Raw genomic sequence first — 16472 nt, 5'->3', positions numbered from 1 at the left:
AACCACATATTTTTAATATTGGAACTAAGGTAATAGTTTAGTGCCAGTTGGTGTGAAAGTATCTTATTTGCATTAATTAATACAGAAAGGTCTGGTATGTGAAAATATTTTATTACAAAGTGTGGCACTGTCAATGAAGTTGGTACTTTAGTCAGCAGTATATTACAGTGAAAATTACATGCTAAATATGAATAATTAAAAAACATGCTAGGGAGCGTCTCTGAAATGAAATTTTGTATTATAGACAACATCTCATGAACTAAATTCTGAGAGCATTTCTAGAAGGTTTTTTCTATGATGATCAGTTAATGTATTTAATAGGAAATATATCAGAAAATGATTTATTCCTCACTCAAAGATCTCTTATTGTATAAGAAAGTATATTCTTCTCAAACTGGCTGCAGTTACTTTGCAAGTCTTTAGGTTATACCCTGGACGCAGTAGTCCTACATGAAATTGAAAAAATGGTGCCCAGATAATTTTCGTTGTCTGCTTTTAAGACTTGAGTCATTAGCCATCTATTTTCTTAACTAAAATAAATGTTTTAGATGAAACCATGTTTACCTTATATAGTTTCTTATTAGGTTGTCCACTTTCATAGTGTGCTGACAGTACTGTATTTCAACTCAGAGTGGATACCCTATGAATATTAAAAAGGAACAAAACAATATCCTTTCTTTTCCAAATAGGAATCCTACTAGACTCAAATAAAGCAAGAAAAAGTCAAAATATTACTATATATCCTGTGTGATGATGGCATCATGATGCCTATAGAGGCTAACAGAAGGACTAAATTGGGTTTGTGGCAGATAGTCTGTTTTTTTTTTAATTAGCAAGTTTATTTTATTTGTTTTATATAGATTTTGCCAAAATTAGAGCTGAATTTAAGCAGCATCTAAACTTTATCTTCTCTACCATCATTTATATTTAGTCTCACTATCTTGGATATTTCACTATGTCTGCCACTTACCATAATGGTGATACAATGAAAGATTCTCACATGGTTCTTCTACATGGTAACACATTAAAACAATGCTGGCATGTTTGGAATGTATGAGATCTTGGTTCCAATCATGGTTTTACCAGTTGTGTATCCTGTATGGGTAGTATTTTTTTTTTAATTTAATTTCTTAAAGAAGAAACCATAAAAAACATTTTTATACAGTTTCAAATTGAGGATCAAGGGGAATGACATCTGTGAAAATGTCAGAATAGGGAACTCTGGGGTATGTCTGTCCCCAGAAACACTGACATAGGTGGTAAAAACCTGTCGGTAATGATCTTATCAACACATGTAAATTTTTAAAATTAATTTTTATTGGAGTATAGTTGATTTACAGTATTGTGTCAGTTTCTGCTGTACAGCAAAGTGAATCAGTTATGCATATACATATATCCAATGTTTTTTAGATTCTTTTCCCATGTAGGTCATTACAAAGTATTGAGTACAGTTCCCTGTGCTATATATTAGGTTCTTATTAGTTATCTACTTTATACATAGTAGTGTATATATGTCAATCTTAAAGATGAAAGTAGACTAAAATACTGACCAATATTACTTGTACCTTTAATTCCCTCCCATACTTATTTTCCCTTTCTACCAATACTTGTTCACAATGTTCACAAAGCCTTTTTTCAATTTTTTTTTATTATTTTTTGGGGGTACACCAAGTTCAGTCATCTGTTTTTATACACATATCCCCGTATTCCCTCCCTTCCTTGACTCCCCCCACCTCGAGACCCACCCACCCTCCCCGCCCCGGTCCTCTAAGGCATCTTCCATCCTCGAGTTGGACTTCCTTTGTTATACAACAACTTCCCCCTGGCTATCTATTTTACAGTTGGTAGTATATATATGTCTGTGCTACTCTCTTGCTTCCTCTCAGTTTCCCCTTCACCCCCCACCTCCTCCCATACCTTCAGTTCTCCAGTCCATTCTCTGTATCTGCATCCTTGTTCTTGTCGCTGAGTTCATCAATACCATTTTTAGATTCCGTATATGTGAGTTAGCATACAATATCTGTCCTTCTCTTTCTGACTTACTTCACTCTGTATGACAGATTGTAGTTCTATCCACCTCATTACATATAGCTCCATCTCATCCCTTTTTATAGCTGAGTAATATTCCATTGTATATATATGCCACATCTTCTTTATCCATTCATTTGTTGATGGGCATTTAGGTTGCTTCCATGTCCTGGCTATTGTAAATAGTGCTCCAGTGAACATTATGGTACAAGTTTCTTTGGGGATTATGGTTTTCTTTGGGTATATGCCCAGTAGTGGGATTACTGGATCATATGGTAGTTCTATTTGTAGTTTTTTAAGGAACCTCCAAATTGTTTTCCATAGTGGCTGTACCAACTTACATTCCCACCAACAGTGCAGGAGAGTTCCCTTTTCCCCACACTCTCTCCAACATTTGTTGTTTCCAGATTTTGTGATGATGGCCATTCTGATCGGTGTGAGGTGATACCTCATTGTGGCTTTGACTTGCATTTCTTTGATGATGAGTGATGTTGAGCATCTTTTCATGTGTTTGTTGGCCATCTGTATGTCTTCTTTGGAGAAATGTCTATTTAGGTCTTCCACCCATTTGTGGATTGGGTTATTTGCTTTTTTGGTATTAAGCTTCATGAGCTGCTTGTATATTTTGGAGGTTAATCCTTTGTCCGTTGTTTCATAGGCAATTATTTTTTCCCATTCTGAGGGTTGCCTTTTAGTCTTGCGTATGGTTTCTTTCGCTGTGCAAAAGCTCACAAAGCCTTTTTTAATATAGTGTCTTAAAAGGATTTTTGCAGAGCTGCATCTTGTAATTTTGTGAACTGTATTTACTACATTAGAGTATCCTATCTGATGGTCTAGTTCTTCACTGCATAATAAAGATAAAATTTTCCAACAATAGAACCACTACTTACTCATCATCAAAGGTATTCCATATCCTAGAACAAACCTGGCATCACCATATCACTTACTTCCAAGAGAAACAAATACCCTTTTGCTTACATTGTCTTTTCTCTCACTGCCATTTCTTTTTTCATAAATACTATTTATTCAGAGATATGCTTCCTCATAGTTTAGTTTTCCTAACTGTTTGAGTTAATGGCAAATCCATAATCCTATTTTAAATATTCTCAAGGCCATGAAAATGCATGCTGTTTATTCCAATTCAGCAGTTTAACTGCAGTGCAGAAAGGTTTGGCACACAGAGATTTAAACCTCTGTTTTAAGCATAAATTACTAAAGCACCCTGTTCTTTTTTCTTGTAAGTGTAACTCTCTTTGACATGAATCCCCACAGATGTCTTAGGTAATAACTGATATTCCAAGAAAAAAATGTGAAAAACAGCTAAAGGAGAAGGGGATTTACATTTTTAATCTGATATATTAGATCATCTTTCAACGAAATCTCTCTTAACTGTGATAATCACAATTAATTCATGCCTGCTCTTGTCCGTAAATCTTTGGGTGGTACCTTAAAAGTTTTTTCAGAAATAAATCTTTTGCAAAGCTGGAGTCATGCTTCCTGTCACAGCTCCCTGAGAGAGAGTATACAGAGAGATTAAGTCATAATATGGGTTGTAATCAGACAGACGTAGGCTCAAATTGTGGCTCTGACTCCTACTTAAACTTTCAGTGCTTCCAGAGCCTATCACATGAATTATGAATTATAGTTTCTACGTCCTGAGGTTGATTTAAAAATAAACGGTATAATATATGTAGAGCACTCAGCAGAATCCAGTGTATACTAAATACTCAATTCAATAATTATATTAGTCCTTTCAATGCCTAAGTCAAGTTATCTTCTTTGTGATTGCAATCTTGAAACAAGATTACTAACTGCTTCTTGGAAAGCTTATGGTTTATAATCTGCAAGTCGTAATTTAACCAAGACCTGCAACTGGAGCCTTTTATACTGATATAATGTTTCCTAACTTTGTCACCCCAAATAGATCAAGAGCTCTTTGGGAGTAGGGATCCTGTTTATTAGTCTTTGCATTTGACAAGATACTTAACTTATGAGCTTGCATATAATAAGCATTCAACACATGTTTATAAAGTGATGGACAACATATAGGAGTAAATAAAAATTATCAATTGGTACTCTTTCGTATTTTAAAAATGACTTTTGTCTCCATAATCATTTTTTCACAACAGTACGTAGTACAGTGCCTGTGTCAAAGAGATTGTTTAATAGACATTTGATAACTGAATGGATGTAGCTAGTTTTCATTTGCAGAACATGAACTCTACCACTCTGGGTAACTTCTGTGTGTTTCTTGTGTTTAAGTTCTGGCAGGCAGAAAATATTCCTGTTTTTTCTTTCTTCCAGTATTATCTCATGTTATGTGTACAGTTGGTCTTCATTATTTAAGGATTCTGGAATTGCACATATGCCTATTTTCTAAACTGTATTTGTAACTTCAAGAACCATACTTGCTGCATGTTCTCAGTCATTTACAGACATGTGCAGAACTGCAGAATGTTGTGTTGCCTGGTGCACACTTTCCCAGCTGAGATCAAAGAAGGTGATCACAAGGTGATCAAAGAAGCTTCTTGTTCCAGCTTTCATACTGTAAATTAGTGTCCTTTTCATGGTCTTTTAGTGCTATTGTTTCACATGTTTGTGCTTTTTGTTGATGATTTTGCTATTTAAAATGCTCCCAAGCATAGTGCTGAAGTGCTGTCCAGTGTTACTAGGTGCAGGAAGGCTGTGATGTGCTTTACAGAGAAAGCACATGTATTATTAGGTAAGCTTCATTTGGGAATGAGTTACAATACTGTTGGCCATGAGCTCAATGCTAATGAATCAACAATATTAACTGTTAGATAAAGTGTCTTCAAATTAAAAAAAAATCATGAAAAATATTATGTATTGATTGGTTGGGGAAAATGTAACCAGAGGCTCATAGGAACCTAACACTATATTTCTCCTAGAAGCAGTTATTCAGTATTTGCTAATTCAGTGTTTATCATGACTTATAGAGCATAACTACAGCAAATAATAATAATCAATTATATCACTCATGATTATTAACATTTAGTAATCAGCCTCTTCTTAGGTTTCCTAAAGTAATGTAGAGGTGGTGGGGATCAGATTGGTTTGCAGGATCTTATGATACTTTCTGTACCTCCCACTACCTTTTGGCATCATGAGATTGAATGCCATCTCAAGTCTAGCTTCCAGGAGTAAGCTTTGATCAATTTTTACATAGTATGTCTCAATTTTGCCCCACACCCACTACCTTTGCCATAACTATTCACACTATACAACAAGCAGTGGAACAGCATTTGAAGAGATGTAATTTTTGACCATGAAATGTCTTTGTCCCCAAGCATCTCATCAGATGTTCAGTTTGGCTCTCATTATGCAGAAGTCAATCATTCTAGGAAACAAGCCTGTTTCTAATATTAAGGACTCCAATTTTCTCCTCTCATCACAGAACAAGACCTACCTAGCCAATGTAGAAGAGGAGGAAAAGGCTAGTTTCTTAAGCACAGAGTCTTAACCACTGAACCACCAGGGAAGTTCTAATTACCTATAAATGGCAAACTATTGGCTTTGTAGGAAACCTATAGTTGAGGTTAAATCTCTACAACCTGTTTGCTATGTGTTTGCAGGTTTGCTATGTGTTTGCAGGTTTGCAATTTTTTTTAATTGAAGTATAATTGACTTGCAATATTATATTAGTTTCAGGTATACAACATAATGATTCAATATTTTTATCGTTTATACACGTACAGTATTATTGACTACATGCCCTGTGCTGTATATTGCATCCCTGTGATTTATTCCGCTAGTTTGTTTTCTGTGTCTGTGAGGGTTAAATTCTTTTTATTTTTATTTTTTTTGGCTTTGTCAGGTCATAGTTGAGGCATCTGGGATCTTTGTTGAGGTATTGGGATCTTTCATTGTGGCACATGGGCTTCTCTCTAGTTGTGGTGTGCAGGTTTTCTCTCTCTAGTTGTGGTGCACAGGCTCCAGAGTGACTGGGCTCTGTAGTTTGTGGTATGCAGGCTCTCTAGTTGAGGGGCGCGAGCTCAGTAGTTGTGGCATGCAGGCTAGTTGCACCGTGGCATGTGGGATCTTAATTCCCTGACCAGGAATCGAACTTGCATCCCCTACATTGCAAGGTGGATTCTTTACCACTGAACCAATCACCACAGAAGTCCCTTAAATTCTTTATTGTGATCTTCCATCTCAACATACCAGCTGAGAGAAATAAATGTTGTGTCAGGCTAAGAACTACAAAGCAAAAAATTGATTTATATATCGCTCTTTCTAAATCACATCATTGGGAGAACGTCTAAGTTCTCTGGATTTATACATTGAGAAAAGCCAGCAATTTCTATAATTCTATATCATATAAATAGGAAAGAAGGAGACCAAAATTCATTGGTTATATCCATCCAATTTTGTCTCAGTGGTTATTTTGGCTTGCTTTGACTAAAACAGTAGTGCACAGGAACTCTCTCTCTCAGAATGGATGCAAGCCTAGAATTCAGGTACAGTGTGTTAGGTAATTAACAGATGGGATGAATCGTTTCTTTTTACCCATAACATTATTGACACATTTGTCTGCTTCAAAGACTAAGTGCTCACTTGGCAGTTTGCTTTTGGCAGCAGAACTTTCTGAGATGGAAAAAACGTGTTTGTAGAGGTGGTCACATTTCTCACCTCTTTGTCAGCTCTAGTAGTAAATTCAAGATTTAAAATTTGTAGTCAAATATGGAATGTTATAGAACACAATATGAATGCCAAAATAGACACCAGGAAAGATTATTTTCACTTCTATGACTGTAGTGAAGGTAATCTCAGATTTAATAGCTTTTGCAAAAGAAATGAGGGAATAAAGCTTCATTGTAAAACACAATACTGTAACAAATGGAGGAAGGATTGTCATTTCAATGCAAAGGGAGAACACTAGTATTGTTTTACCAAATATGTGGTCAATCATGTTTAATTGAAGCTATTATTACAGTTAGAAGAAATAACAGTTTGACTTCTCAGGAGTTTTAATTGACAGTATTATAATATTTGTGCAATGTTCATCCACTACAAGAATAAAAGAAGCTTTCATAATTGCATGCTGAAAAATGAAACTATCAATATAAGTTCTGTAAATTCTGCAAATAATATTATAACTCAACAGAGCTAGATGGAGAAAATTTTTCTTAGCTTAGGGAAAAATAATTTCATTGAAATGTCACATACTTATCATCTCTTTACCTAACCCATCTTTTGCAATTTTCCTCATTTTCCCTGTATTCCTCAAACTTGCCATCTTTAATTAGTAAGAACCAAAATATAGGGATAACTTTGCATTATCCACTATGGGCCTTAATGTCACCCCATCATGGATGCTGTGAACCTTGGAAAGATGCCCTTTAAAAAGAAACAAGGCTCTTTATAAAATGGTACTAAAATGTCTTGAAGACACATACTTGCAACCAACTATTTAATATATAATTTTCAATTATTTCTATGAAGTGGTTGGGGTGTTATCCCATTTTGTCTCCACAAACACCTCAAGCTGCAGGAGATTTTTCCCATCAGAATCATTACTCATCAAATATTGATTGCAAGTTGCATGCAAACATGACATCATATAAGCTAATGTGAAGGATGCAAAGATAATATTCACCTGGATCTGACAACATTCTAGTGGGAAAAGGAAACATGTACTTAAAATATTTATTTAGTTTGCACTACAGGATGAGAAGTGTCCTAAGAGTCAAGAGTAAACTGTGAGAGAGGTAGGTTTCAATTGAAGGCTAATGCAGAGGCTATAATGGAATGAGGGAAATTTTTCACCTGAATTAGGGTAGGATCTCCTAGAAAAAAAAAAAAAAAAGACAGAGATAGAAGTTCAGGATATACAGAAGGAACTTTAATATAATTGAAGTATTGACTAAGTGAAGAGAAGTAGAGGATGTTAAGGGTGGAAAAACATGTAGAACCCAAAATACCAAAACCCTTGAATACCGATGAAGTAGTTTGAACTTTAGTTTACAGGCAATGAGGAATCACTGAATATTTTAAACACGTTAGTGAAATATTTACAATTATATTAAATATAGCATGGATTGAATAAGAAATGGGATTGATGGTAGGAAGAAGGGTTAAGAGGTTATTACAGTAAGGCTCAGAGAAGGTAACAAACTCCAGAACAAGAATATTTCACATTTGGAATTCTCTTTAAAACCAATTTTGGATTTCTTGGCTTTTATCAAAAACATATATACCCCTTAAAAAAGAAACAATACAGAGACATTCCTCTTTTAAAAAATAAATAAAGATCTCTGGCAAAGATAACCACATAGGTAATTATAAAAGAAGCATATTATATTTTTGGTTTATAAAACCTCTTTTTTCTATGTGATTTAAAAGGCATAAAATAATAATTATAAATTTATGTTAATCGGTACGCAATATATAAAGATGTAATCTGTGACAACAATATAAAAGAGGTAGAACGAAGATGCATAGGAGCAAAGTACTATTTGTTTGTACTATTGAAACAAAGTTGGTATTATTCAAACCAGATTATTATAAGTTTAAGATGCTAATTGTAATCTCCAAGGTAACTACCCCTGGTCAGGAAACTAAGATCCCACATGCTGCGGGGCAACAAAGCCTGCATGCCACAACTACTGAGCTCATGCGCCTCAGCTAGAGAGCCCACGTACTGCAAACTACAGAGCCCATGTGCTCTGGAGCCCGTGCACCACAACTACAGAGCCCACACATCCTGGAGCCTGCATGCCACAACTAGGGAGAGAAAACTGCATGCCACAATTAGAGAGAAGCCTATGTGCCACAAGAAAAAATCCTGCGTGCTGCAACTAAGACCCCATGAAACCAAAAAAAAAAAAAAAGAAGGAAAGAAAGAAAGAAAGAAAACAACATCAACAACAACAAAAATACACAGAAAAAGAAGAAGGGGGACTCAAAATGGTACATTAAAAAAATCAACCGAATACAAAGAAAAGCAGTAATGGAGGAAATGAGGAACAAAATCACATAAGACCTACAGAAAACAAATGATAGAAATAAATCCTTCCTTATAAGTGATTTAAATAAGTGTGTCACGGGTATGAAATGTATAGTGTCAATATAGTCAATAATTATGTAATATTTTGTATGGCGACAGATGGTAACTAGACATTGTGGTGATCACTTGAAATGTATAGAAATGTATAAAAATAGTTCCTACACCAGGAACTAACATAGTGTTGTAGGTCAATTACACTTCAAAAACAAACAAACAAACATAGAAAACGAAATTAGATTTGTGGTTACCAGAGCTGGGGGTAGGGGAAGGGGGGGAACCCCCAAAACAACAAAACAACAACAAGAACAACAAAAAACATATATACCCATTAAGAGAGAGCCTTTATGACAAACTAGGGTCTATAACTCTTCCTTTTTTTTTCCAGATATTTCATTATTCATATACTGCTTCATATGTGATTTACAACATACACACGAGGTAAGTTCTTTGATTTTCTGGTTTCCACAAGCAACTGTCCAACTAAATTGTTGGTGTAGGTGTCAATTTTTTCATGTAAAAATATTTGCCTTTCTTCAAGGGAAGTTTGGGAGTTAAATCCTCCAGAAGTAGAGGACTCCATCTTGCAGTACGCGGCCTGGGGTGTCCAAGGGCAGCAGCTGGTAAGCATACGCCTTAGTACGCACCAAGTACTGACAGCCAGGGCCCTCTGGGAAATGCTTACAGAAGCCACCGTCTTGCAGAAATTGTCCTATTATACTGAAAATTTCTCATTTACCTTCATATCTTTTATCTAGTATTCCAATTTAAGAATGTATCAAATAGTACCAATATTGTTTTATCAAGTAATTAAAAAGAAAAAAGTTTATAATCTGTGATTAAACTGCTAGTTAATGATGAAACTCAGAAGAGATCCAAGAATACTAAGGCCTGGTTCTGTAAAATTTCTGTTAACTAATGTTTAATTTATTCTTAAAGCATTGTTCAGGGTAAAAATTTAAGATGGAAGTCTACACTTGACAGTGTTCTCTTAAGAGTTTTTTGTCATATATTTTGGAATTATCACAAACTCAAAAAAAGAGAATGATTGATGTATAAAAGCAATTTGAGCTTTACGCTAGTCTTAAACATATCTCATGGGTGCTTGGATGTAGACTTTAAGGGAAAACTGCTCAGGAAGTGGTGCTGCTTGCCTGTATGGCTTGAGCATGCTCAAAAATACTACTCATGGTGAAATTGATTTCTAAATTGTTTGTATGTTTATATGCCTATGAGCAACAATGCAAGAAACCCCTTTGTTCCATATCCTCACCGACACCTAGTTTTTCCAGATTGTCATGACATTTGTTAATAATGACATTATTGCTTCTTCCATTCCAATTTTCATGCTTTCTATTTTATTAAAATCTTCTTGCATTAGCCACCCTATGAATATGTCTAGTTATGGTGTGGTAGTTTTTTTTTTTTTTTTGTGGAAAGATGTTTAAACATTTATTTTATTATGATTGTAAGATTAAGGTTTACATTTATTTTTGAAGAAGTTTTGGTGATTTATGCATTTCTAAAACTCCATTTCACTTACATTTTCAAATTTTTAGCATAGTGGTTTTATAACTTCTTGGTGTTCTTTTAATCTTTGCGTTTCTTGCTGAATTTTTTCTTGTTTCCTAATATTTATAAGTACTTTCACTATTTTTTTCATTATCAGCTTTGGTTGATATTTATAAATTTCATATTTGTCTTCTCACAAAGCCAAGTTTTAAATTTATTCCATCCTTCCTAGTATAATGTTAAATTATAATAAACTTCAGTGTTCTAATAAAACACTGACGACTGTAGAATTTTCTCTAATTTTTGCTTAATCTTCATCCAAGTTTGACAGTAATATTTTTAATAGTATTTAGTTTCAATAGTTAAAAATTTATTGTATGTTCTTATTTCAGGTAGGTTATTTTAATGTTTGTGTTCAAAATTTACAAAAATGTGAAATTGGTTTTGGAATTAATTTGTAAAGCTCAAAAACAGATCTTTGTAATAGTGACTTTGAAAATGATAAGACTTGATTAATGGCTTAAGGTAAACTTTTATAAATGTTTTCCATGCGATAGGTACAGTGTTTTATATGTGCCTGTTAGGTCTATCTTGATACATAATTACATTTTTAAGACTTTCACTCCTTACTAGTGATATGTTTATTGTATTGCTTTTAATAATTCTGATCAACCAACCCTAAGTCTAACCTTTAACAGAAGTTAGAATCCTCTAGTTTTTGTTTGTTTGTATTTATTTAGAATTGCTGCTTCAATAGCAGCTGTGTGGGCTGAGGTATGATTTTTTAATTTTCCACAAGACTCAATTTTCTCATGTATAAAATGGAAATAGTAACACCATCATTTCATTATGATAATCTAGGAAATATATTTTCCTTAATGAAGTGCATATCATTATTATTTTTATTCCATTTTATAAATCTAAGAACTACTTTCTTAAGCTAATTGGTGAAATAGAGAAGTGGTACTAGATATTTCACATCACAAGAAGGCTGTGGAATAATATACTGTAACTAAACAGTGTGTCTTTTCATGAAAAAAACTTCTGGACCCTAAAATATTCTGGAAGTGAATATACCTGAGATAGAGTCTTGGACAGTGGTTGGTCATGTGACTTGGGCCAAATCATTTTTCCTCTCAACACCTCATTTTCATCAGTAGTAAAATGAAGACATTTGACTATGTTTTTTTAACCTCCCTCATGTTATATTCTATATAATTCTAAATATTTTATTCTATTTTAAACTGAGATTATTTAAAACATTTAATTTTCAGAATGGGATAAAGAAGGGAACACACGAAAGGTTGAAAAGAATTAAGGAGTAAATGTTATGACAGGTTTTCTTAACTTTTTAAAATCAGAGTTTGCCAAAGTCAGCTGTACAGTAGAGCAAGGAAAACATTTTTCACATACAAAAATAACTTTCATTGTATCTCAGTGAATGTGTTCCATTAGACATGTAAACTAAGTATGAAATATAATTTTAAAATAAGAAACTACTTATTATACAACAAAGAATCAATAGTAAAATAAATCGTTATCCCTGGTCTTTAATTCTCCACATATTTAAAATGGTTTTATGGAAGCAGATGAAAGAGACATTGAGAAAACAAAGGTTTACCAATAACATTGAGAGAAACATTTACCCACTTGCCAGACATTAGACCTAAAGCTGCTTAAGCATCTTCACGGTTGTGTTTTATAAAGAAATACTATATAACAGTGTATTCACTGCTGTATCCACACTAAATGGTTGAATAATTGATTGAATTATTATGAAGTCAGCAAGCCAGTGATTTAAAATGAAAAAAATATTGCAATGGTTTGAATATCATAGATCATAAACAGTATGTTTGCTTTTATCAGGTGTCTATGTTAGAGACATTTAAAACCAGGTATTTAGTATACCTGTGTAGGGCTGTCTCTAGATCCATCCCACTATGATGTTCCAGAAGCGTGGCAGCAGAAGCTGCATAGGATGTGCTAGATGTGAAGATGCAGTCTGATTCAGAGAAGGCAAGCATCAGTTGTACTCATGGGCAGTGGTGAGGGGGCACCAGGAAGTGGGCAGGCGCTGAAGTCCTACCTGCTTCACTCTGTTGCTGTCAAGCAGAGCGCTGGTCCATTAGGGCAGAGGCAAGCTCTAAACACACATAATGCCAGAACACCGAAACCCAAGACAATTTCATGCTTGTGTCACTTGAGAGTCCTTAGGACCCTCTATAAAACTTTGATTGGTTTTAAATGACCCTTTTTCTCCAAGCCTGAGAGGAAACTACACCTGTGCCAAAATATTGATAATCGTTTGATACCCTAAAGGAAGTAGTATTAGTTGCATGCATTTTCTTTCATGATTCCTATTTGTTATTGATTCCATATTCTTCAATATACTTGAGTAAATCATAAAAATATTAAAAGTTTATAAAAATCATAGATCCTTGCATGGGAGTCATTTTGCAGGTGATTGACTCCTCATCCATTACTTACTAGCTGTTGACTTTGGGAATATTACTTAATCATCTCTATATGCCTTAGTTTCCTTATCTTTAAAATGGTGACAATAGCAGTGCTTTGCTAATAGTGCTACTCTGGTATCTAATGTATAATATAAAACATTTTGGAAAGCATCTAGCATATCATATTTTAGAGGTGTTAATTTTTATTGTTTTTAAAAGATTAAAAGAAAAACTTTGTCACTTGAAGTTTAACTTCTTCAGGAATTTTGGTGTCACTAGTTATGTGGAGAAATAAGCCTAAGTTCTTTGTACTGGCATTTTCCAAAGTCATTTGGGAAAGTTTTGGGATAAGTTCCATCTTGCTGAAGTTATCCGAAGTAAACATAAATTCAATGCAACTAAAGGGTGTAGCTTTACAAAAGGCTAATGGTCCATTTCATGTGAATATGACAGGCTTTGTCAATATTTGAAGCCATCAGCAAACTCAGCAATATGATTTTATCAGAGAAGAGCCACTGCAATACTTTAGTTTTGCATTAAATTAATCAGAGGCCTGTAGTGTTTATAAACTAAGGACAATTAATTTTTTAATCCTTGATTCTCAGTTTCTAATTTATTTGCTGTAAAATAAATCCCTGGCTGTAGAGAAGAGAGATAAGAGATTGGGTATAATTTATAGAAAAAGAGGGTCTGAGTTAGAATTCAAAGGATGGAGAATTTTTTAGTAACACTAGGTGTAGGGGAAAATAATTTAGATGTGACCAGCTTTGTGGGATAAGAAAACCTGACGCAATACAACATGTATTATTTAGAGAAGGCAGTGAGTAGACCACTTTAGCTGCAGCAAATATCTTATAAAAAGAAATGATAGATCCTAAAACAGGAAAAAGTATATTCATAAATCAACTGAAAAGAATTCTGGTTTAAGAGGATATAGCCTTTTTCTTTTCAAAATCATTTCATCTAATAAAAGTTAAAATCACTCATTGTAAAACATTTTGAAAATTCATATAATTATATGAATTCATGTAAATTCATATGTAAAAATTAAATACACTTGTTTATAATTCTACCATAAGAACTGAATGCTTTTAAAAATCAGATGCAGTTTGAGCACGGAAAGGAAAAAACATTTCACTGATTAAAACACACTGTCTAGCATCAGAAAAAACTCAGCTCAAGCTCAGATTCTCTGTTTTTGGTTGTGACTTATGGCAGGTTGAAAGCTTTAAGCTTAAACTTGTTCATTTTAAAAATGAGAGAAAATCAAAACTACTCCCAGTTTTGTTTGAGATTTAAATGAGATAGGTCATGTGCACAAGTCAGACTTGCCAGAAAACAGTATTAATAGTGTATGTGTATGTAGATGTGTATTCAGAGAGAGAGAGAGATGGAGAACTTGGCTCAAGCAATTATGGGGGCAGTCCGGCAGGCTGGAAACTCTAATAAGATTTAATATCGCAATCTTGGGCTGCAGTCCTGAGGGAAGAAGTCCTCCTTCAAGAAACCTGTTTCTGCTGTTAAGGCCTTCAACTTATTGGATAAGGACAAACCACGTTTTTTTTTACTTAAAATGAACTGATTGTCAGTGTTAATCACATCTGCAAACTGCTTTCACAACAAGACTAGTGTTTGACCAGTCAGGCACCATAACTTGGCCAAATTTACACATAAAATGAGCCATCACAGCATAGTAAGCAGTCAATAAATGATAGCTATTAAGTTGATTCCTACTTGTCCTTTCATGTAATAACACAGTTAATTCAGAATTTCATCATCTTTCCCCTAAAAGTTTTTTGCAGCTTATTTTGCAATGTCCCTTCTTCAATTGCTGGCCACTCTACTCCACACTTGCAGAGATGCAGTTAATAATGCAGATCCTTAGCAGCTCCCACAAGGTTCTGAGATGTCACTGAAGTGACACACAGATGAGACACGGTGTCATATCATCAGATTCCTGACACTTCCTCCCAGAACACAGCACAGATTTTTCCCTACCTGAACCAAACTCTTTGTGATTTCCAGAGGGTGTCACAGGACTGCTTTGAGCTCTGAGTCATCCCGCTTTCTGTACCCAGTCACTGTTTTCTTTTCATCAGAACGCTTTGTCAAATACTTTGCCTCCTCTTCTCTGACATTCTTTCCCAACATATCTACATCTAAGGGAATGGCTTACTTCTCAGGATTCTAACATTCTTCTTCTTTCATTTTTTTAAAGTGTGCAATTTGATATATTCTTACTTATTAGTCACATTCTTCTACTTTACCTCAAAGTTTTAAAATATTTTATCTTACTTATTCACGTTGCTATCGTCCACCACTGGCCTATACTTATTTCCAGAGCAGACAGAATAAAGAATATGCTGCATGCCTCTCCCTCCCTCCTTTTCTCTCTCTCTCCCCCTCCCTCCCCCTCTCTCTCTCAATTTCTCCCTCTCTCTCTCCCCACCTCTGTCTCTGTCTTACACTCCTCTTCCTCCCCCTCTTCCTTCTTCATAAAATTCATCTTAGCACAAAGCAAAATGTAGGTTTAATAAGAAATTAATGAAAGGCTAACTTGTTTCCATAATGGGATGCCAAAGAGGGCTTTGAGGATGGCATAATATGAAAAGAAATCTAAGTTTGGAGGCCATTAGTATAATCTAGAACCAATTTGATGAATAACAATATATTTAAGAGATGAATAAATCAAGTTTTAAACTGAGATCTAAAATTTAATTGCAGTCCAACAATAAAAATTGTCTTATAAATACTTATTCAAGTAAATTAAATTAAGCATATACTTTATGTATATTTTTACACATTTTTGCAAAAATTTCATTTTATACTCCTAATTCATTTAAACCACTTTATTGAGTACAAATACAAGATTGATACATACAAAAGGCTGTAATTTCTATTGAAGAGATAAAAAGACTGTACATATTTAATGTATGAAACTTGATGAGATGAAAATAAGTAAACACAAATGAAACCATCACCACCTTCACTGGCATAAACATAGCCATCACTTCCAAAAGATTTTTATTGCCTTCTTTAATTTTTTGTATGATAAGAACACTGAACAGAAGATAGACTCCTTCTTTAATGCTGCTAGTATTCTTTTCATCTATTCAGGGTAAAATAAAATCACCATACCTGTTCTTCCAATGGCACAAAGCTTTAAAAATATCCAATGTGTTACTTAATTTATCACAATTTAGGTGTTTAGAGAAATCACTTTTCTACATTTTATTTCCTATATTTTTGAAAACCATAATGTTTAGGTAATTCTCCAAATACAAATAAAATTATCAAACTTTCCTGTCACCTGCATTTTTACTTACTAGAGATTTACCTTAAAATTGTATTAAAATCTTAAGTGATTATCAATGGTTCATTGTCTCTAGGAGAGTTTCAACTTCTTTGGTGTAACTGCTTGAATTTTCATTAATAAATACGTTGAAAATTTT

The 16472-nt window shown here is 34.1% G+C and overlaps 1 protein-coding gene across 1 annotated transcript in view; it reads left to right on the top strand.

Moving 5' to 3' along the window:
* Positions 1 to 16472, top strand: part of DPP10 (dipeptidyl peptidase like 10) — a 630338-nt gene that overhangs the window by 473105 nt on the left and 140761 nt on the right. The window contains exons 6-7 of the mRNA XM_057745327.1: positions 9441 to 9493; positions 9594 to 9675. Of these exons, the coding sequence (XP_057601310.1) occupies positions 9441 to 9493; positions 9594 to 9675 (135 nt within the window). The remainder of the gene's footprint in view (positions 1 to 9440; positions 9494 to 9593; positions 9676 to 16472) is intronic.

The sequence above is a fragment of the Hippopotamus amphibius genome, chromosome 8 (genome assembly GCF_030028045.1).
Source record: "Hippopotamus amphibius kiboko isolate mHipAmp2 chromosome 8, mHipAmp2.hap2, whole genome shotgun sequence".
NCBI lineage: Eukaryota > Metazoa > Chordata > Mammalia > Artiodactyla > Hippopotamidae > Hippopotamus > Hippopotamus amphibius.
This window is presented reverse-complemented; position numbering and strand designations above follow the sequence as displayed.